Raw genomic sequence first — 24,269 nt, 5'->3', positions numbered from 1 at the left:
TGCATGCTCTCACACGCTGATGCTAATACACACACACACAAAGAGCACGCACCCAAGCAATCATACACGCGCATGCAGTGAACTAAGCCTGGGAGCTGTCGACACACTGCATGCCGTGGCAGTTACGCCTCGTGCTTGCCTGTGCTTGTGTCTCGTTTGGATCACATAAAATAACAGTTGTCGAGAACGGAATGAATGCAAAAGAGATCACCATTCAAAGAAAAATCGAACCGGATGCAAACTAAATGATGTGTAGTATACACCTGCACAAAGTTCGCGCGCTGCGCCATTCTGCCATATGATCTCAACATTCAGAACTGTCAACCGGGAAAACTATTGCAGCCTTGAAGGAGACAAGTCCGCATGTCGAAACGTCGGCTCCAGACCACCTCCTGTTTACGAACTTTTCATTACAAGCTCCCGTCTTCCCCTGACTCATGCCTTCTTTAGGCCTTAATGAAGGACGATAAGACCAGAAGGAGTTGTCGCCGTACCGTTTCGAAGGGGATGTCAACAATCAACAAAACTCCCCATATGACCATTTTGTCGTGGATTTGAAAACCATTTATGGACCGCTTTAGAAAAATCAACTCACCTACTCCACCGACGACAGTACAGGAACTTCAAGGAATCATTTTGGGTATTGAAAACTGTGCGCTGCGCAGCTAGCTGACACGGCCGTCGCACGGTGGGGGCCACCACACACGCAGGTTTCCCTTGGAAGTGACCCCGTGTCGCCATGATTCGTTGGTTAGGAAGCTGCCGAGTTATTGTTAGAAACACGATTACCACTCGCCGTGGCAGTGGTGAGTCGGTCGGTGTCAACGTTTCTGGCCCACCGTCTTAGCACGGTGAGCACAATGTCACACCGTGGCGACTGGGTAACGGCCGAGAGCGTCCGGTGCTATTCTGGTGAAATCTCGCGAAGGTGTCGCTGAAAGTGAGCGTCCCGGCATACCACCCCTGCACATGCGCTTTTTTGTGGCATTGAGTGCAGTTCCACAACTGAAGCCGGAAAGTATTTACATAGACTTCTCTTAGTGGAACTTTCGAGACACTCGTCCTTAACGTATCTCTCAAAATGCGATGGCATTCTACTTAAGTTTATCCCGTGTTGCACGAACGTTTTTACGCGAAAGAATAAATTTAATTGTAACTATAAGTTACACTGCCACAATTGTAAATATGCTAATTGCCACGAAACTTCTACAAGAGTTCAATTCCGTTTTTACGTAGACTATTTTACGGACGCTTTTAAGGCTCCACTCTGAGCTTTGTTGACGTTGTCGTTTCGTATGTGCAAAAACTAAACGAACGGCGCGACAGTTAATACGCATCAAAATGGCTATACGGATGCATTCGCCGTTGAATGACCTTGTTAATTTGACGCCATGACGTACAAAACGAACAAAATCATTCGTCTAAAAGCCTATACAATAGTGGCGCACACATGAATCAAAAGTAATATTGCCTACACAGTTACGCGTCTCTTCACTTCGATCACGCGGTGCCGGGTTTTACAGAGGAACCGCTTTTCGTTTCTAGACTAGTTTTACTGACAACAATATTCAGAGCTTTTGTTTTCTGTTGTGGCCTCTGCATCAGGATGATGTTTGTGTGCTGTTTACCCGTCTTAACGAAAATAACCATCAGCAGCTTACACACTGTAAATCATCTCCTCCAACAGACATATGTACCAGAAAGGTCGAGAACCTGGGAACCTACCAGCTGTGTCTGAGCCGCTGCCGTGTAGCCTGCCAGTGAGTATGCGCAAAGCTGATTTTTTGCAAGTGACCTTCACAGCTTTCTAAAAGGAACGCACTGTCAAGAACGCAAAACCGAGTTCTCTAAATAACAGAATCATTAGAATTTCTGTAGGACGCAGATATCCTTTGCTGCAGAACGACCGCGGTAACAGTGAGTGTGTTCTTAACGCGTATTTTCATCTAGTTGGAGAGTCCTTTGCTACCTCTCTTGGGTCACGTGGAACTGTGGAGAGTGTTGATGTACATCCCGAAGGATCATTTCAAGTCAACCAGTCCCTATCCTCATGTACCCAAACAAGCAGTGACGCAGAATTTTCGTATCGCTATTTCTCTCAGCATTTACCAGCTGTTTTATCTTTTTTTTTTTTGAAAGATCCGAGCAGCTAGATTTTAAGTATAAATCGCCAGTGGCAGATGGCGTTGTTCGGACATTGCAAGTGAATTTATAAAATAGGTGGAAATCACCTGGATGAGAAACTGAAATGTCAGGTAGCTAATGAGGAGGATTCGTTATTAAATATTTAAAATGATTGATACCTTTTAGTGCACGTGTTGCATGCATTTGCAAAAGTGAAACCGAGAAGTGTAGCGATGTCACGTTTGCTTAGCAGAAATTGCAAGACTAGCTTCGCTTTCGAGATGTTCGGCCTTAGAATGTGGCACGAGATACATTAGGCATTCTTGCCAATACTTCCCCAAATGTGTGCTTGAAGAAACTCTGAATGATATTAACTGTACGCAAATGTGTTGTTTTAGCAGGACTTCAGGACTTCACGAAAGCGGCGCTATATCGTAATAGCATTCCTGCTACGAGGACCTATGCGGCTGCTCGTTTTCGATTTCGCACATAGAGCGCATGGCCTAAATCGATTATTAACGAATACGTAATGACGGTTTTTGTATTATATACCCGTGAATTAAGATTTCTCTCACAAGTAATGTCATCCTCCTCATGTTAATTAATATGATGAGGCCAAATTGTCCCTTATGATGCACGCCATTTTTTGAAAAAGAAAAAAAGTGATATAGATTATACACAGGCACGTCCAGTCCCATATCATACCTCCTTTTCTTGCTTTATGGGTCACGCCCCCATCTGAATCCGGCTGCCGCGGACAGGCAGTCGAACCTTCGCACGTAGCAGCACAATGCCGTATTGTTCGAGCCACCACGGCTAAGGCATGGTCTCATGGTAATTACGTTTGCTGTTCGAGTGAAAGAACTGAGGCAATACTTTTGTTTTCACGCTGCCCACCGCAACTGTTGCTGAAAGGGAGACGAAGTATGACGTCAGACTGAGCAGCCTCGCCGTAGATAAGGTAGGTATTAAGTGTGCTAACGTTATCTGCATGCGTTATCCATGTATCGGTGGCTGTATTCTATACACCGACATAAAGAGCGGCATACCTCACGCAGCTAGCTATTATACGAATCAATTATGGGTTCGTTTGTAGCTGACCTGAGATATACAAAGCGGCTGTGTTTTCTTCCGTAGTCAGTAAAGAAACGACGCGTAAGTTCCTTATTGCTTAGACTGGCATATTTAATGCATGCCGGATTTGTCAGCACAATCCACCATTGGTCCAAATTGAAGGTATTTAAGAATACGATAGTTTATGTTTTCTAACTGTGCTTAGTAAAGGGACAACAAATGCTTTTTGTATGCATTTTTCTCTTGCCGCCAGAGATTAAACACTAATACAATTCGCATTAGGGAAAATTGCTCTTTACAAGGGTGGCGGCTTGGGCTAGTTGGTGTTCCATACTTGAGGGGGTTAGCACGAAAAACGGATCACAGGAGAAATAACGACAAAGATGGGCGCTTTAAACGAATTCGAACCCGATGAACTAATCTTTGCACTTGTCTTCGTCGTTACTAGTACTGTGGCCCGTTTTTCGGTCTACACCCATCCTTAAGTATATGTTCTTTAGAACCTATTCTGTTGGGTCAGAATTTTGTGAACATGTAAAGAAAAAGTAAAGATCAGCGTGTATTTTTCAACTTTACTGGTCCAATAGCGTTACAGAAAGAAGACTACATTATTGTCATCGCGTGGCTATTTTTTTTCTCTTTTTCTTTGCGCAGTCTACGCCCGGAAAAGAAGCGTGAGTATGCCCCACTTATTTAATTTCGTAGGTGTAGGTAGCTGCTCCTCTTGTCTCGTATTTTTAAAAGCTTTTTTTTTTTTAAACTGAGGTTGCGGCTTTCCTAAAAGGCCAACTGCAGCAGAATGTTGGAATACGGAAAGAAATCTGTAAGATATAGTCTATCGGCATACAACAATTAAAGTGTTAATTTTTTGTGCTTTCAATACGCATAGGAAACGAACGCAAAAATAGACATTTCTCATGTCGCTTATGATGCGTTTTGAAAAATAAAAAGCACCGTGTCTCGCCGGAAATGTTGCGCCACACATTTTACGCCACGTTACCCATTGTTTTCTAGCGAAAGCGCGCAGTATACTGAATTGTCCACGGTGCGCACGAGAGACAGAGATATATATAATAAAAACTAGGGAGACGCTCGAGCTTCGCCTGCAAGAGTACAAAGCGATAGCTTAATAAGGCCCCGTACACGTCGCCTTCCCAATCGCTAGGCTGGCTTCGGTTCTCGGTGCATGCCTCAACCGTGTCGCAAGGAAACGAACGTCTGTGAGCGTAACCTTGGCCGTTTCAAACTATCCTACAAAGCTGGCTGCAAGTACAGTTGCGCTGTGCCCACTACGCCATAATTCTACCTTTTGCGAATCAGCAAAGGGCACACTACGCGTCCGTAAGGCAACACGCGAACCTACACAGCTGCTCACATTGCTGATGCTTTTGCTGATGATGATGATTAAATATGTCTGAGTGCTTTGTAATGGGTGGGCCTTTAAAGCACCCACTCGTTGCGCAATTCATATGTTTTGACGCCTGGCGCGATTCTACGCTTCTGCCACGCAATATTAAATGCGTTAAGGAGACTCTTCTGACTGCATGACATTCATAGTGTTTTTTTTTTCCGAAGCACTTCAAGCAATGGCGTGTCTCTGCGGTAGAACAGCTGCTTGCCACGCCGAAGGCCTGAGTTCGATTCTCACTCCAACCAAAGATTTTCATTTTGTTTGCATCTTTCTCGATTTTTCGTTTACGGACAACGCTGATTTTTCGCTCACAGCCAAGCACGCCGACACAGGAATTTCTGCGTAACGAGCTCTTTAACGCTATCACTTTAAGATGAGAGAAAGGCAGGGAGGTCAACCAGAATTATAGCATCCGGTTTGCTACCCTACACTAAGAGGGGGGAGAAGGGGAAAGAAAGGGATCTTGCTGACGCTTTTGTGGTGGTGTGACCAATCATCGGGACGATCTGTTACACATACACACACACAAAAAAAGAGATTAATTGTTACGCTAGAGCTGTTGTTAATCAAGAGCAGCTGCCATCTAATCGTCATGTTGCCCATATTATTAGCGAACATGACCGGGCAGTCACAGACCACTTATGAATCTAGAGCATTAAAGTGGCCTTTGGTCATGAAGCTTCTAAAGTGAACCTTTTTTGCGAGTCTTCTGGGATTTGTTGACTGCAGCTGCTGCTATCTTGCCGAAGTTCTCAAGCACGCTAAACCAGCCAATCCAGTAGACCTGTTGGCTTCGACAAAACAGATGTGTGACGTGCAAATTTATTTTATTCTCAGATACGTCCAATACACTACTTAATTGCATTCTTACCGGTCGCTTAAGTATCGTGTAATCTGGTTTTGCACTAACGTGCATGCAGATGCTAATGTTTTGCACCGCATTATGCAGCGTACAAAAAACATGTGCCTACAAGCGGCCATCTAGGCGGCCCCAGGCCCGGGCCTTCCATTCGCCGGATCTTAAATAAAGTTATTTCACTCACTCACTGCGACAAAACCGGAAAACACAGAACCACTGCGCGAACCACGTGACCGACACTACAGCCTATTAAGCACTCTATGGGATCGGAGTACTTTCGCATTATGCAATCCCCGGTGCTGTCCCAGTTCTCATTACAGCACTTCAGGGATTGGTGTATTCTACTTTTACACTGTCTCCAAGTTCGACGCACTTTATGCGGTGACAACTCGATCGAAAACCCTTGGGTCAAACCCAGGGTAATACAGAAAATAACGGTGTGTACCTAATTCAGTAAACAATGCGCTTGAAGACGTGCTGCCGGTTATAACTTGGTCATTTCGAGGAAATAAAATATAGTTAATTGGTCAAGCTAATACATCTGATGCAGTTGTCGAAATAAGAGCTATATTAAACACAGTATTAAGGCGGGCTCATTCAACGACTACCGTCACAGGATACGACGTATCTGACAAGTTATCGTGTCGGCACACGAAGATTCCGGATGCGTCATCGTGCGTGAATCTGCAGTCTTGGTTTTGTCCAGCGGAACACAGAGTGCTCACTTGAGGTGCGACCATAATCGTTGCAGCCGACATTTCCGAAGTAAAAATTAGCCCATGTAATGTGCATCCCTGCAAAGGTATTGCGGTGGTGATGTGGCCGTATGTTAACGATGTTCGTCCGCGACAAGTTTACCTACGAAATGAAAACTGCACTTTTCATACAAACCATTTCACCTTCTGGATCGTGCAGGAAACAGCGCGGTGCGTGAAATGCTACATTAGAATCGGGCGCCTCTGCTGCGTGCCATAGATGACGACATTACTCTTCTCACCAATAAGAAGGCGTTTTCAACTGCGGGGCGTCTCGCGCAGCGCCAACTTCTGCTCATTTTTCCTAAAATATTTCAAGTTGCGGTAATTTATGGCGTGTTTAAGGATATTTTCCATATTATGTGGGTTAATAAAGATAACTCTGTACAAGCTCACTTTTAAGCGAAGCTTTTATAACTCACAGATTTGGGCGTCGTGCGCGAAAAACCCGGCGCCGGCGAGCCTACAAAAAGGCGGGCCTCGATGGCCCGCCGGTCACATGCGTATTGCATGCGCCATTTTGTAATAACTGATGCTCTCGCAATCGTGGGCTTGTCAGCAATCAGTCATTTCTGATATGGCGATCTGATTCTTTATCGAGATCTCTTGCCATTTCACAGTGCCACATTTCATTGTTGCCTGAATATGAACGCATGACTGTCGACGTTGCCTGCGAAGTGTCGCACTGCTAAGCACATGGACGAAGGTCCAATTCCCGGAACGGAGGAAGTAAAAAGTTACGAGGGAGCATTGCGCAATGCAAAGAAAGAAAGAGCGAAGCGAGGCTACCCATTGAGAAGGCGACGCGGACGTGACCCGCGTACGCTATCGTGTTCTACGCGTGCGGCGAAGCTCAAGCGTCTTCCAACTTTTTAACAGCGAAGCTGTTCTAGCTCGGCGTGATGTCGTAATCCAAAAACTATCATCATCATGAACGGGTATGTGCCACAGAAATTATGCAATAGACGGCGCTTGTGTTATCGTGTTCTTCTCCCTTTGTCCCCGTAGTAAGTGCACGCTATCCTGTGAAGACGGGTGACGTATCCAAGGGGGGGAGGGGGGGTGGAAGAGAAAAAGAGCGAGAAAGAAAGAAAGAGAGAAAGAAAGAAAGAAAGAAAGAAAGAAAGAAAGAAAGAAAGAGAAAAATCTTCGGCGAAAAAAAAAACTGCCTCACCAGGCGGCGGGATTCGAACCTGCGTACCCTCGATCCGAAAGGCAAGCGTCTTAACCACTAGGCTATCCAGGCATACTGGCAGAACATAGCATAGGCTTGTATAGTAGAGTATAGCAAGGGGGTAGGAAAGGGAAGCGAGGGTTAGGAGGAAGATGTCAGGCTGAGGAGGAGGGAAATGAGGAGGGGAGAGGGTAAAGCGTAGCATATAAAGAATGAGAAAGAGAGAAATAAACGCAGAAAGAGAAAGAAAGGGAGACAATCAGAGAAAGAGAAAGAAATAAATATATATGGAGAGAACGAAGAGAAAGAAAGATACAAAGAGAAAGAAATAGAAAGAAAAAGAGAGAGAAAGAAAGAAATTGAAATAAAGAGAGACAAAAACTGCTGGAAGTTTGCACTAAATGGCACAAAGCTTGGCACAGCGAAGATGGTCGATCCTCAAGCAAAACCTTGTTACAACATAGCAAAACCTACTTGCAGCATAGCAAAACCCAGCAAGAATCAGTTACAACATTGGAGCAACCGGGCGTTAGCCTAAAGTCTTTTCGCTGTGCCAAGCTTTGCGCGACTTAGTGCAAACTTCCCGCTTTTTTTATTGCGATAGCAATTATACGGACTTATACGGAATTAGAGCGAGTTCACGTGCACAACAGTAGACACAAGGACTTTAAGTGTCCTGGAAGTTCGTTTTCGCTTCTTATTATATGCACAAAACTACAGTGTAGAGATCACGCAAAAACTTAATTGAATAGCGTTTGTACATAAAAATATCGGTATAAGGTGGCACACACACACACAGACTTATATGCGTCACAGAAAAGTCTCCTTACCCGCCGTCGTCGTCTAGTGTTTATGGCGCTCGACTGCTGACCCGAAGCCCGTCCACGCCGCATTTTCGATGGAGGCGAAAATGTTTGAGGCCCGTGTACATAGATTGAGGTGCAGGTTAAAGAACCCCAGGTGGTCGAAATTTCCGGAGCCCTCCACTACGGCGTCCCTCATAATCATATCGTGGTTTTGGGACGTTAAACCCCAACAATTATTATTATTATTATTATTATTATTATTATTATTATTATTATTATTATTATTATTATTATTATTATTATTATTAAAGGTCTCCTGACAGAAGAAAAACACTGGCACAATACGTACACGCGTGTGAGGGAATGTCGTTGAATAAGATGTGTTTTCTAGAACATTCTACAATTTCCTCAGATAAATTTTTGCCTTAGAGAATACTTAAGAAGCTTTTAATTTAGTTATCAAATTAAAAAATATACGAAAAAGTAGTTTTGCTGGATACGATAACCGACAATATGAATTTGGTGGCGTTCTCGCGGATAGCTCCGTTAATTTTTTTTAATTATGATATTTAACCTCCTCTAGCTGGAACACTGCGTATATATCGCCGCAGCTCAGAGTGAGTGTAGCGGCTCTACAAAAATAAAAAAAGTGACTGTGAAGCACACGTGTTTTAGTCTTTTAACTGAGGCCCGGTTACGCCGTGTTACGTGCTTAAGTTCTGTCGGAGGGGCGACGGCAAGTCGTTCCATCAGATCCAACTGCGGTTACTTTGACAAGGCTTTTATAAGATGATCAGATAAGGCTTGCATCTTTCTCTTTGTTCATGCAGGCTCGCCTAATCTCAGCGTATTGTCATTGCACCTCAATCTGTTTCTTTGCAGAGACAAGTTCTCCTTCATAATAAAATTTTCATCCGATACACAACGAGTGCTGCAGTACCAGCCCAATCTTTCGGTAAGAACAGAACAACACACTTTCTGTGTGCATGGAAGTCGCGCAACGCATGCGTGTGCTCTACACTGTTGTCTGCTATACGCATCAAGAGCAATGACTTGCGCGATTTGTTTTATTGTACACGTCATCACGAGTTGTAGCTTGCACGTGGAAGAGCTGCGGACGGGAAGGGGGCGGGGGTATCAAACCCACGACCAGAAATGCTGAGCGCCGTAGCGGCGAGAAATCAGCGTATATATGCGCATGCATCACGAACTGCACGAAGCGCGATGGTTTTGACATCCGAACACACCTACGCTAAGATGAGCATGTAAAGTTACACACAAGCTTGCTTGAGTCTTGCACCCGCGTTTAGAGCAAGCATACCTAGCCTTGACGCCGGTTGTCACCCGTCGCCGCCACCAGCGCAGGACGGCGGGTTTTTTGGGGTCGCAGCTGATGGCGAGCGAACATAGGCGACAAGGATGCCATAGTGACAGGCCGGGCACTATCGTAGTCGTTCGTTTCACCAGATCTCGGCCACAGATGGCTTCCCTGTACAGGCGATGACTCTTGTGGTCTATAGGCACGGGCACATAAGCGTAGTACGCGCACTAATTAATGCGTCAGTGCGTCTTCCAGGACTGACGCGCGCCTTGTTTTAGAAAGAACTTTTAGCACCTCCCCCCTAGTCACCAAAGAAGAGGGGGGCGCAAAGTGTGCCCCATACATTGACTTAATAGGCAGGGGGGCGCCGCGAAGAACCTTCGCCCCCCCCCCCCTGAAGGGGTGCCCTGCCTATGGGTATGAGTACGAGTGTGACTGAGCCCCATTGAGTTCAAGAGGGCGTGAACATAAATCGGAACGAGCCCCACTGAAACGGTGCTTGTGCGAGTGTCAGTGAGTTCAAGCAAACCTGAATTATGCTTGGTTGCAATTGTGTGTGCGTGTACGTGTTTGTTTTTATAGTCCAGAGTAGGTGTCATGTGACATATGCAGGGTGTTTTTTTTAGAGAATACAGATTTTTTTATTTAAAAAAAAAGAACAATGACAGTCGGGCCACTGTCGTCTTCGCAAATGAACAACGCCGAGGCGGAAAATCTTTTCCGCGCCTAAAGTTACATTCAAATGAGCAATTATTCATATCTGGGGTTTAACATCCGAAAACCACGATATGATTATGAGGGACGCCGTAGTGGAGGGCTCCTGAAATTTCGACCACCTGGGGTTCTTTAACGTGCACCTAAATCTAAGTACACGGGCCTCAAACATTTTCGCCTCCATAGAAAATGCAGCCACCGCGGCCGGGATTCGATCCCGCGACCTTCGGGTCAGCAGCCGAGCGCCATAACCACTAGACCATGGTGGCGGAGCAAATTATTAATTGACAAAAATTCGTTAACTTTTAATTACTTACGTTAGGGCCGTTGTTTAAATGGAAGAGTTGTAGGATGTGACAAATTATGACGTGTCAATTTTTTAAAAATCGCGAGAAAGGCACGTAACTTGAGATAATAATCAGCGAGATTCAAGACCCCGATCTAGGCGAAACCGAAACTGAGCGCACCCGGAGCGCAGGAAATCCGTCATCCCTGTTGCGAAAGACCCGAAGTTTACGTGACAATTTTGAAAAAAGGCGCGTCGCAGCAGATATGGTCATGAAAAACGGCAAGCCATCTCAAATGGCCAAAAGGACCTCTTATTCGTTGCGTTTGGTGTGTAGTGCTTATCTGTTTCTTTCGCGCTGTACCCAAGAAAACCGCAATTTCCACTTTTAAATGCGAATGCATTTCTTAGTCGGGGGTTGTCCTGCGTCCCTAGCCGGCGTGCGCACAGGTGTTATCTCTCCGCGCGCGCTCCTCCTCGCCCCTAGCAACAGCTGCGCCGCGCCTAGCACCGGAGCAGGTGGTGAGCGGCGGAGGGTAAGGGAGAGGTTGAGCCCGCGGGCGTGTGATGGCGCTCGCATCGCGGAGCAGCGGAGGGTAAGGGAAGGAGGAGTGTACCCGGTGAGGGCGCTCGCATCGCGGAGCTCGCTCGGCGGAGAGACAGCTCGGGCGCTCCCTCCTCTCCGCGCTCGGACCTATATATATCATGCAGGGAGCGCGCGCTTTGGTGTCTTGATAGCGATGGAAGTCGGTGAAGTCGAATCTCTCGCGGCAACGATACCACTAGGACGAAGTGTAACACAATGCAACTCGAGCATTACGCCTCTACGTGCACACTCTCGTTTCTCTTCATTAATTAATCGCACACTCATCGGGTGCACCCAAATGCATTCGCATTTCCTCACGATCCCCTTCGGGGAGGTGCAGCTTTTTTTTTCTTTCACTGTACAGCTTAAAACTAGGCGGCAGCCACTGCGGCTCGACTTCTCGCAGACAAGCGCCCGAGCTCTTTGCGCTTCTTTCGAGTTTAACAAAGAAACGGATAGGCAATACACACCAAACGCAAAGAATAAGCTCTCCATTTGGGGATTTGAGAGGGCTTGCCGTTTTTCCTGACCATATTCTTCTGGGACACGTCATTTTCAAAAAGTGTCACTTGAGCTTCCGGTCTTTCGAAACAGGGATGACTGTTTTCCTGCGCTCCCGGTGCGCTCAGTTTCGGTTTCGCCTTGATCGTAGTCTTGAAATTCAATTTTTAATTTTTCAAATTACGTGCGTTTCTCGCGATTTTTGAGAAATGGGCATGTCATAAATTATCACGTCCTACAACTCTTTCATATAAAGAACGACCCTAAAGTTAATAATTAAACAATCATTAACGAGTGTTTGTTGATTACTCATTTGAGTGTAACTTCAGGTGCGGCAAAGTTTTTCCGTCTCGGCGTAGAGTTCGGTTGCGAAGACGACAGGGGCCCGACTGCCATAGCATTTTAATAAAAATCTGATATATATATATATATATATATATATATATATATATATATATATATATATATATATATATATACGCTTAGTGCACTTAACACTTACTCTAACGTGTGCATTCATGAGCGACATTGTTGTAGAAAGGAAGTCTTTACGATGTCATGTCCATAAAATATTGCCGTCTTTTTCTCAGATTTTCGATATCTAATGCGTCGCAGTGTCTAAGCTGAACTGCGGCGTCCCATTCTGGAGCTTTTGCTGCCAAAAACATAGCGGCTCTATGGAGATGCACGTCAATGGTATGACAACAGGGTGGCGTGAATGCACATCGGGCATCCGTATAACTGCTGTCGAAATATTTTTTTTAGATGCGAAGCAGCTTTTGCGCTGAGCTTTGTCCGTAGTTCCATTGGCGACCGTCCGCTTTATAAAACCTACCATAGCCATCTGTAACATATTGAGCGCGCGCTCGCGCCAAGAAGAAGTCTTCTTCGTCTTCTTCTTCGACCGCCTTGACGATGATACGTGCAGAGCGCGCGCTCGCACCAAGGAGAAGTCTTCTTCGTCTTGTTCTTCAACCACCTTGATGATGATACGTGCAGACCACTTTCGGCGCCCGGGCTGCCGTATGCTGTCCTAGCTTGGCGTAACGCAGACAAAACCACGTGTGCTGGCACGCGCTAGCGCGTTGGGGCCTGTGTAAAGGGCTGGGTAAGACGCTGTGGTCTCTCCCCCTTACACTCTCTCAACAATCATGTGATGGCGTCGGCGAACGAGATTCTGCAGACGCGCGATGAACCAACGCGTTGTATCCTAGTCAGAACGCGCTGGCACGCGCTAGCGCGTTCGGGCCTTTTGTAAGGGGCTGGGTAAGATGCCGTGGCCTCTCCCCCTTACACTCTCTCAGCAATCACGTGATGGCGTCGGGGAACGAGATTCTGCAGACGCGCGATGAACCCGCGTGGCGTGCTCCAACAAGAGTTCGGGACGAGTAACAGCAACTACAGGGTGTGTCCAGATAAGATCGAACACGAGGTCCTGGTCACCATTCCCGATTTTGATGAAATTTGCTGTAGGTCTAGGCATTACACCCAGAACAATGATTTCGAAGTTAGTTTTGCGAAAAAAATTTTTGTTCGCCTGAAAAAAAAATACAAATTTTGGCCGCAAAAAACACTTTTCCGCCAATTTCACGATTTCTGAATTTTGAGCGCGCCTAGGGAAAAAACGGTGCACTTCTCGGCCACAATATTTATTCCCCTTAAAGAACAAGTGAAATACAATCTTATGAGTATATTATTTTTCTTGCTTGTCGGAGCACTTTTGGAGAAAAAAATCACAAACTTGGCAAATTGCACAAAGTACCTGTATTTGAGGAATTTATTGCTCCAAACAAGTTAAAGTGAGGATAATAAAAATCAGTACATATTAACTTTGATACTTTCGCTATATTTTAAAATAATTTTCTTGGTTTTATCACGCTCCATTTTGCTCGATGATTGGGCTGAAACGTAAGTGATTTACCAAAAACACCGAACTTTGAAAACAGTTTTCTCAAAAAGGCCATTTTTAATTTTTTTTAAAATCCCTCTGATTGAAGGCAAGGACGTCGTCTATCATTACGCATAAAAAAACGTTGCATTATTTTGGTTGCTAACAAGTTATAATGCGTCAAATGTGACCAAGCCAGCCTAGCTGCCACGTCGTTCGTTATGTGCTGAAACTCGGATATAAGTTGTTCAAAATACTTGTACGTGACATATTCACAAATCAGTAGCTCCACACCAACAAATACGCAGCCAGGTGTCATGGTTCAGCAAGCTTTGTCTTGCGATCAGCCGCTTGACAAACCCGCAGTAGCGGCCGCTCGATGCTGCTGGCGCTCACATTACATGAGTGCCGCTTTGACTGCGGATGAGCTCCGCTTGCGCGCCAAACTACGCTCAGAGGACGAACGAGAGAAAGAAGGCATCACTGCGAAAGTTAAAAGGCTGTTAAGTGCCAACAAATGTCGTAATGTGCAACAAAACTCTGCCGGCAATTTCGCAGTGCGCGCCTTCAGTAGTGCGCTCATGTGTTGCTTTCTCTCTCCTGATGGCCTAAAGATAATTAGGTTCGCTTTATCAGCAACATATGACGCAAAAGCAAGCCAATGACATCTAAAGAAATGTCTGATACCTGCTTCCGATGGTCGAACAACTCAAATTGCAGTTGTTCTCTATCTCTTGCCAGAACACTTGTGTCAGCCGGCTGTGAAATGAAGTGAGTGCAAGTCCTTTGCTTCATTAAAGCACCGCTATTACAATACTGTATTGTTGTGCGTCCGCATATATTTCCAACGCAAGCCGAGCGTTTTTCACGATATTTTGCGGCTGCGGGCATAACAGGAGGGAAAGAAATATACATGCATGCTGTATTGAAGGCGCGCACTGCGAAATTGCCGGCAGAGTTTTCGTTGCACATTACGACATTTGTTGGCACTTAACAGCCTTTTAACTTTCGCAGTGATGCCTTCCTTCTCTCGTTCGTCATCTGAGCGTAGTTTGGCGCGCAAGCGGAGCTCATCCGCAGTCGAAGCGGCACTCATGTAATGTGAACGCCAGCAGCTTCGAGCGGCCGCTACTGCGGGTTTGTCAAGCGGCTGATCGCAAGACAAAGCTTGCTCAACCATGACACCTGGCTGCGCATTTGTTGGTGTGGAGCTACCGATTTGTGAATATGTCACGTACAAGTATTTTGAACAACTTATATCCTAGTTTCAGCACATAAGGAACGACGCGTCCGCTAGGCTGACTTGGTCACATTTGACGCATTATAACTTGTTAGCAACCAAAATAATGCAACGTTTTTTTATGCGGAATGATAGACGACGTCCTTGACTTCAATCAGAGGGATTTTTAAAAAAATTAAAAATGGCCTTTTTGAGAAAACTGTTTTCAAAGTTCGGTGTTTTTGGTAAATCACTTACGTTTCAGCCCAATTATCGAGCAAAATGGAGCGTGATAAAACCAAGAAAATTATTTCAAAAGATAGCGAATGTATCAAAGTTAATATGTACTGATTTTTATTATCCTCACTTTAACTTGTTTGGAGCAATAAATTCCTCAAATACAGGTACTTTGTGCAATTTGCCAAGTTTGTGATTTTTTTCTTCAAAAGTGCTCCGACAAGCAAGGAAAATAATATACTCATAAGATTGTATTTAACTTGTCCTTTAAGGGGAATAAATATTGTGGCCGAGAAGTGCGCGGTTTTTTCCCTAGGCGCGCTCAAAATTCAGAAATCGCGAAATTGGCGGAAAAGTGTTTTTTGCGGCCAAAATTTGTATATTTTTTTTCAGGTGAACAAAATTTTTTTTCGCAAAACTAACTTCGAAACCATTGTTCTGGGTGTAATGCCTAGACCTACAGCGAATTTCATCAAACTCGGGAAAGGTGACCAGGACCTCGTGTTCGATCTTATCTGGACACACCCTACAGTGAATTCACGGTGTGCTCCACATGCAAGGACGCGTTAACATCGGAGAAGGTGCCCGAGATGAACGGAACTTTAAGTCGACCCACGCGCTCCTTCGCATCCCCACATGGTTCCCTTTAGTGGGAGATGGATGGATGGATGAAAGAACTTTATTGAGGTCCAATAGGTCGTGCTAGTTTCCTAGCCCGAAGCGGGCCGCTCCCACGTTGGGACCGAAAGACCTAGCCTTTCGGCCGCTTCGCGGGCCCGTTGGACTGCCCATAATTGTCCCTCTAATGTCGGACTGCGCAGAGCTGCGTCCCACCGCCATAGGTCGGCAAACTCACTCATGAGTCGACTCACTCAGACTCACTCAGGCTCAGATCGAGCCGTGAGTCTGAGTCCGAGTGAGTCCGGGTGAGTAATATTTTGGTGAGCTTGAGTCAGAGTGAGTCCGGTTGAGAAAATTTTTAGTGAGTCTGAGTTCGAGTGAGTCCGGTTGAGGAAAACTTTAGTGAGTCTGAGTCCGAGTGAGCTCTAAGCACAAAATATGTTTCTTGAGTGAGTCTGAGTGAGCTCCACACCTTTTTGCCGACCTATCGTTCTGTCTACACCACTTCAGCATTACTATCAGCCTTATGGCGGCTGACGTTTATAGTCCCGTCGACTCACACATACTTCAAAGCCCTAGAGTTCATACGCCAGCTCAATATTTGCTGATCAGAGGCGTGAGTTGCAGAGGTGGAGGGGGGGGGGTGCCATTAACTGCCCCCGAAAACTCTTTCACAGGAAGTTCTTGTTAAAAATATTTTATCTGAGTCATCTCTTTCAATAAAAATGTCCTTACTGGATTGCAACTACTGATAACTCATATTTGAAGGTACGAAATCAAAAGGCGCCAAGTAGAGCACCAATTATGCGAGTTATTGGTGTGAAAGAGCATTGACACCATAGTCGACAAAACCAATTGTACGCTGACAGACTCATGAGTCGACTCACTCAGACTCACTCCTACTCAGACAGAGCCGTGAGTCTGAGTGAGTCCGTGTGAGTAATAGTTTTGTGAGTTTGAGTCCGAGTGAGTCCGGCTGAGAAAACTTTCAGCGAGTCTGAGTCCGAATGAGACCGGTTGAGGAAAATTTTCATGAGTCTGAGTCCGAGTGAGCTCTAAGGGCAAAATATATTTTATGAGTGAGTCTGAGTGATCTCCACATTTTTTGCCGACCTATGCCCACCGCTCTTCAGTGTTTTCCTTGTCGCTGCGTAACGCGGAGCAACGCCAGAGCATATGAGTGAGCATATGAGTGAGCATATGAGTGGGAGATGGTGAAATTTTTTTTCGTGAATCCCGTAATGTTCATAAAGCACTCAGTTCATATAGCGCTTTTAGTCCAGGAGTATCAGCGACGGAGCCCGGTTTCTGGCAAATTTTAGACTCATTGGGCTGCCGGCCGAGTGTTAATTTGGTGACCCTGGTCCTTAATGAGCCTTGCGGGCTAATTAGGAACATATTTGAGAGAGAGTGTGTTCTTGAGCCCGAGAATATCTCTTTATTTTGTCGATCTATAAAACTCATCAGTGCAATGTAGCCTGTTTCGTTTTTTTATCTCTTTTCTAAATGACAGATAGTAGAAGCATTCGGGTATTTCGGAGGATACATCGGAATATGGCTGGGCTTTTCCTTGCTGTCAGTGCTCCTTCATCTTGAAGCGCACATGGCGAACGCCTTCGCCAAGCGGATGCAAAGGTGAGTGGTGCCTGGTTTACTGCAGGACCCCTATGGATGACATATAAAAGTACTCCCAGCTCGAGCGGCGCTGGCGAGCACTTTCAGCATTGCACACAAAGAAATACTCGGTAAAATGGACGGGAGAAAGTCCGCCGCAATCGCCCAATCGGTAGGGCATCCGAAGTTCGTGGGCTCGGAACCTACCGGCGACAAGTTACTCTTTCATCCACTTTAATTCATTGCCATTTATGTCATTATGACTAAATAATGGCCCCTGAACCGTTCTTGGCTTCAGTGTCTGCTGGTTTCAATTAGACTGCGTGTAAAAAAAAAAGAGGTGAGAAAAAAAGCGACAAAGATAAATTAAGTTGATGCCAGTTGTGATAGCGCGAAACAACGCACAAGAAAGAGCGGGCGTGAGGCCTTTGCCGCCTCTTTAATGTACACCAATTGTTTCTAGTACTTAAAAATTGAAATGTGTGTCGCCTCTCGGCGAGACCGTGTGCTCCGTTTCTTGTTGTGCAGAGTCAAGGCAGCTGAAGACGTCGTGACGGTATTCCGGCTGAAGCAGCGCTTCTGAGGTCTTCGTGCGCAGGTGACGACGGCTCGAGGACTGCGCATGCGCACAGATCAGGCACCAGAAGCTCGGCTGTGAAATGATACTTCATGCAACTTCTGTCGCGGCACTGAAAGCACTTCGCTGATCAATCTGACGGCACTTCCTCTCACCGGTCCTCTTGCTGATTCCAGATAATAAAGTGATGAACAAGTGCACTGGAAGGTTCTCGTTTAGTACGGTACTATACATCGCTGGAGGTAACGTGCCCGCGCCATGCTTTCACAGCACGCACCTGTTGTGAAGCACAGGCTCAGCCACCATATACAATCAAACGCCGCTACAACGAACGCTTATATTACGAAATAGCCTGAACAGCGAAGCATGCCATTTGGCCTGGCCGGATTTTTAGATTTCCCATTTATTGAGGGCGCTACTACAGCGAAATTACCTTTTTTAACAAAGCAATTCATAGGTTCCCGATTGCTGAGTTGTTGCTTTACAACAAATACCTACTCTTAGCAGCACACACAACGCACTGCTACCAAACGAAACGGAACAAGGACGCTGCAAGGTCATCTCTCGCTTACCTTTAAAGAACCGCAAATGTCGTCGCACTCTACTGTCCTGACCGGGCCAAGCTGTGTCGGCAGGCATTCGCTAAGGCACGCCGCAAGGCGCACGTGGGGCGGCAGCGAGCTTTAGAAAAACGGCGTTCTTACTAGCCCTGAAGCAGTAGCGACATATGACGCGCTGAATACTCTCTCCTTCCTCACTCCCTGACCATGCGCCGCAGCACGCCGTGTACCTGGATGTTGTCGGGTCGATGGTGGTTGCTCATTCAGTAATTCATACTACTGGCAGAAGCAAATTGTAGACTTTTAAGTGCGTAGCACTTTAGGGATTCGGCTTGTCGTCCATCCATATATATCATGTAGCGTGATCACGCTCAAAATCAAGTGGTGAATAAAGGCCTAAAACAACGTTAGTAATGCTCAAAAGCGGGTTAAAATAAACGAACGAGGTCTAAAATAATATAATTAACAGAAATAACCAAGATGTAATGGAAATAATCAACTTGAAATCACAAATAACATTTCGGAAACCTGTGGCTGGCTCCGGCGCCGCGCAAGAGAGGGGGCCACCGCATCGCAAGCAAGCACCTGCTCCTCCCACCGGCTCTGCTCCGGCGCTACATTTGAAGGGGCAAACAACTTGACGGAACTCGCTGCAGACGACCCGTATTTCAACTGCCGTAGCAAGCAGGAAGTCGATAAAGCGCAGCAAAAAGTAGCGCGCATGTCGCACAGCGAGTTTGCGAATCTCTCTAACAAGATTTTACTCGTGTCGGGGCAACCCTACATGCTTACCTCAAACATTGGCGTCATCGGCGGTTTGGTAAACGGAGCAGTGGGAACTCTACGAACGGGAATCGCTGGGTTCCCGTGCTACGTACTTCCTCAGGTTTCACAGTAGTGGAGCTGCATTTAGCGCAGGATTTAGAACTACACCAATCGTTACACTGGAATGACATTTCTTCTTTTATTTTTCGCCAAGTGCCATTTGAATATGCTGTGAATGCACACTTTTTTTCTCAGTACACCTCTTCACTTTATTTAGGTCACTAAAAAGCGCGATGCCAACGACCAAATGCCGTGTATAGCGAAGAATTATCACGGTCCGCCACCCTTCGTTATAGAGGCGTCCTACTACAGTTGAAAGTTTAGCCATAAAGTTTCCTACAATAATTACTAGAGCAAACTTTGTTCTTCTGGCCTCACACGGTTCTGCAACTTTTAAAAACAGGTAGTTTTGACGAAATATCGCGTTATAAACGCTACAGTTCGGAATGAATATTCACGTGTTTAGAAAAAATACGATCCCTTAGAAACAGGAAGATGATTTGGTGGTGCTAATGTTGCGTCCTCTACTGGTGCTTGAATTTATCAGCCCTTACAAAGACATAAGTGCCAGATATTAATCGCGTTTTAATGCGAAGCTCCTGCTTTCGTCACTATTGCTAATTTATCAGTGCGTTCATGCGAGGAAAAGAGCACATGCGTACTTGGAATAATCAGTCAGTAATCAGGTCCCACAATATAGCGTAAAGTAATCACTGGAAGAGTTCTTCGTCCTGCAGTGGACATAATATACGCTGAGAATGATGGTGATAAAACGCTGGCTTCCTTCAGTGCAGCTTATTTGTAATTTAGAGCTGCTCACGTTACAGGCATGCGCCAAGAAGGGAGAGGGAATAAAACTCTTTATTTGAGAAGATAGCTCAGGAGGGGTCCTTAGTTCCGAACGCCTTGCGCTCGGACAGCGCCCTGTGTCCTTGCGACCAGCCTCAGCTTATCGCCGAGGCCGGAGCTGGCCTAGGTTCTCTCCCAAAGCTCAACGCAGCGTGTCAGCATGCCGTCAGCACGCCGGCATGCTAAATGAATGGACGCTCCCGTGGCTCGTCAGCATGCCGGAGCGTGATGACGAGCCACCGTCTCCTTCCATCTCTTTCCCATGTAACTGACGTCTGCGCTCGAAGGTGGATGCCGTTACGTCGGGCGATGAGCTGCCCTTTAGTCGTCAAGGTGTATTTCACGTACCTGGTGAGTCCTTGTCACGCACACAACTAACCGGATTACACAGGGACGTCGATCTGCCTCGTAACACTTCGGTCAATGTCAGACAATAGACAATGCACCATAGCCTGACCGCTTGGTGTAACATAGATTGCCACACATATTGCCGAGTTTCTTTTCTCCAATCTCGGCACTTGATTCAATTAGCAAATTTAGTTTTTCGTGTACCTTTTTCTAACTATAGAACATGATGCTCTAGAATTACATTAGCGATGCAAAAAGTCCAACTTTCAGTGCGCATATCGCCTTTGTCTTTCACACACCGGGCAAATCGAAACAGAATTAGTCCCGTGTTGTGTGCAATATGTGGCAAGAGCAGAAGAAGAAGCGGAACCTTGCTCATGGATCTAATCGACACCTTAACCTCTAGTAGAACTTGAAAAACATTAAGTTCTTATGATCCGCCCGACTCTTGGCCAATACTCCCCGAGTGGGTAGGCGCCAATCAAACCAGAAGCATCATCATCATCTTCTTCGGAATGCCACTGTTAAACGGCGTACCCTGTTAAGCCAGCGTCGAATGCTCAGGAGTCCCAGTCATGCAAGGCAACGGTTACGCATTCCTGAAACATCTTGGGATGCTGAGTATCACAGGCGTTGTCGCTACCGATAAGTACCACTGCGGCGCGAGCACCTGACACCTGCCTGTTACCGCAGCAGTGGCGCCCGTGTTGGAATCCGTGTCGGAATCCATGTCGGGATCCATACCAAGACTCCTGCACAAGGTCCAGGTGAGCCGCTTGACGCGAATGCTTGTAATGATGACCGCGGCAGTCGCATTTCTATAAAGGCGAAGTGTGAAAACGTCTGTGTACTTGGATTTAACCTGAGGTAGCCACAGGTGGTCGAACTTAATCTGGGATTCCCCCACTACGGCTAGCCTCCTAATCATATCCCGTTTTTGCCGTGCAATACCCCGGAATTTAAATTAATGTAAGTGGCAATGGAGGCGTGAAACTGTCTTATGTCCTTCGAATCTCACTGCTGAAACAGTGATCCGTATAGCACTACTTTGCCTGCGGATCGACATGTACCCTGGGCGGCAATTCTTCAGCACATCGTACTATATACCTGCGAAAATCAAGATCGCTACAAACGAGAGCGCCGTTTATTGTGGCGACATAGTAAGAACGCAAGACCGTGTGTCGCTATAGCACAGGATTTTAATGTGGACGCATTATATGCCCCATGAAGCGAAATTTCCGGCGTCCGTTTGGCAAACGTCAGCGCTAATTCATCCGATGGCAAAACAAGCTCGCGTGACCGACTGGTGTTGCCACGTGGATAATGGCGTCCTGTTGGAAAACTGAGTTGATCCACGTTCAAAACCGACCTGACCCACACCCGAAGTTGACTTCGCCCGTGCCCAATATTTTGGTGGCCCACTCCCTCGGCCGAGGCGTGGGAAAGTGTACTCCGCAGTACCAACCTCGAAGTACAGCTCCGGGCCATACAACGAGCCGAGGAGGTGGCGGCCAGGCACGGCCTGACCGCCATCCCTCTGTGAAAATATTTTCACTTCAATAAAGTTGCTTCTCTCTCTCTCAAAATTGAGTTTGCCCAATTCGAGCTCGTGGCCAAGTGACGACGTGATGTGACGAGGTCACGTGACCAAAGAGCTTAAGTAGCAAGATCAGATGGCCAAGTGATGACGTCTGTGACAATGTGACGTGAGATGGACGTCGATACAGTAGACACGCCCAGGCAGGAAGTTACAGAGGTCCAGGCCTCTGTAACTGCTTTTAGAGCACAGCTCTTAGGCGCCTGTACTTGCGTTGAGCGGCGTCGCCGTCACCGTTGCCGTCGCCGTCGGTGGCGTAACCGATAGACATGAATAGGTAAGCGATAGACATGAACAGACAAGAAAAAATAAAATCAGAAAAAAAATACCCAGGATCGAATGAGATTTCAACCTGGGCCATCTGCGTTGCAGTCGATTATTCCACCACAGAGCCACGCTGGTGCTTCAAACTTATTTGCAAAAGGACCCTATATGGGCGTCATGTAGGGCAAGAAATTGCGTTAACCAATATATTGCGTGGCAGAAGAGTAAAATAACAACCAGTCATCACACAATGCTAACTGCGCAACGTGAGTGTGGTTTAATGCTTCCCACCCACTGCAAAGTACCCAGCCATAATTCTTCGACGTCATCAGCGACATGCAGCATCAATAAAGTGCACATAATATCTTATCAATGTGCAGCGGGTACCTCGCGTATCCGCAGAAAGACGAATCATGGCGTAGTGGGTGCTGTCGTACTTCAGAAAAATTATTATTTGTGGCGTCGTCGATATCTTTCTAAATAGCAGCATCGTTGTTGTGCGTGCTGTTTGTATTTTGTGTTGAATATGTATGTTTGTGACATGAAATTTAACACAAAATACAAACAGCACGCGTGCACAACAACGATGGTACTATTTAGAAAGGTATAGACTACGCCATAAATAATAATTTTTCTGAAGTAGGACAGCACCCACTGCGCCATGATTCGTCTTTCTGCGGATATGCGAGGTACCCGCTGCACATTTATTAGATATTATGTGCACTTTATTGATGCTGCATGTGGCTGATGACGTCGAAGAATTATGGCTGGGTACTTTGCAGTGGGTGGGAAGCATTAAACCACACTCACGTTGCGCAGTTAGCATTGTGTGATGACTGGTTGTTATTTTACTCTTCTGCCACGCAATATATTGGTTAACGCAATTTCTTGCCCTACATGACGCCCATATAGGGTCCTTTTGCAAATAAGTTTGAAGCACCAGCGTGGCTCTGTGGTGGAATAATCGAATACAACGCAGAGGGCCCGGGTTCAAATCGCATTCGACCCAGGGTATTTTTTTTCTGATTTTATTTTTTCGTCTCTATCGGTTACGCCACCGACGGCGACGCCGCTCAACGCAAGAACAGGCACCTCAGTGCAGCACTATAAAAAAAACCGGCCATTGGCGGCCGGTCTTAGGTACGGACTAGCAACCAAATCAGCCGGACTGGTCTAAAGCTGGACAGACGGCAACCCTGCTGACGAAAGGTGAGTGGCGAAACCAGGGGGATGAATCTTCGCGGTTTTTCTGCCCCATGACCGCAGCGATCCTAATGTTTGGGGGCTGTACTACCTACGAGCATAAATCACGTTGTTGTTCCATTTTAATATTTATTACCAGGTTGTTTATTAACTCCGGAGTTTTTAATGCGCAAGTGAACCTAAAGGTTGGAGTTCGAGATTGCGAAAATACGAGCGCTACACGGAGTGGAAAACGCGAACTGCGCCGTCATATCTCTCACGGCGAAAAAAGGGCGTTTCTTGTCGCGCGTCCATGTATGCTACTGCCTACGGTGTCCAAAAGGCCGCTTTTACCACCGTAAAGTTTGCTTCAGCGAAAGAGACGCATGAATGGATTCGCGCCGTCATCACAAATCGCTGTGCTGAGTGGTGTCGAAATTCTTCACACCACACCGGCATAAGATTCTTTCGGATCCCGGCGGACGAAAGGTACGATCTGCATGCTGCTCGTTTTGTTTTTCTACGCTTGCACGGCATATCAGGATGCGACTTTTGTATGCGACTAAAAACTTAAAATATTCAAGTTGTGTTTTTACTGTATGAATGGTACGTTTAGGCAATAAAACATTCAAACAAACTCTGCTCTTTATTCATGTGTACACGTAAACAACAACGAAGTCTTACTTGGAATAAAGTGGTGCAAAAATAGGTGGATGGGCAAACCCATAGAGTTTCCTAAAATGACCTAGAGGGAACTCTGGCGCTGCGATCGTTCAGCCACCATGGGAATGATGGGTAGTACACGGATTTGCCTAGTCTTCGTGCTTGTGGGCTTCGAACGCGCTTGTGGCTTTGTTTATTGCTATGTTTTGGTTTT

At 46.1% G+C, this 24,269-nt stretch overlaps 1 protein-coding gene across 1 annotated transcript in view; it reads left to right on the top strand.

Annotated features, from left to right (window-relative positions):
* Positions 1 to 17,961, top strand: part of LOC119385521 (amiloride-sensitive sodium channel subunit alpha) — a 32,843-nt gene extending 14,882 nt beyond the window's left edge. The window contains exons 6-9 of the mRNA XM_037652944.2: positions 1,688 to 1,760; positions 9,086 to 9,158; positions 17,090 to 17,211; positions 17,719 to 17,961. Coding sequence (XP_037508872.2) covers positions 1,688 to 1,760; positions 9,086 to 9,158; positions 17,090 to 17,211; positions 17,719 to 17,773 — 323 coding nt within the window. The 3' untranslated portion in view covers positions 17,774 to 17,961. The remainder of the gene's footprint in view (positions 1 to 1,687; positions 1,761 to 9,085; positions 9,159 to 17,089; positions 17,212 to 17,718) is intronic.
* Positions 17,962 to 24,269: the final 6,308 nt, after the last annotated feature.

Source organism: Rhipicephalus sanguineus, chromosome 1 (assembly GCF_013339695.2).
Source record: "Rhipicephalus sanguineus isolate Rsan-2018 chromosome 1, BIME_Rsan_1.4, whole genome shotgun sequence".
NCBI classification, from domain to species: Eukaryota; Metazoa; Arthropoda; class Arachnida; order Ixodida; family Ixodidae; genus Rhipicephalus; species Rhipicephalus sanguineus.
This window is presented reverse-complemented; position numbering and strand designations above follow the sequence as displayed.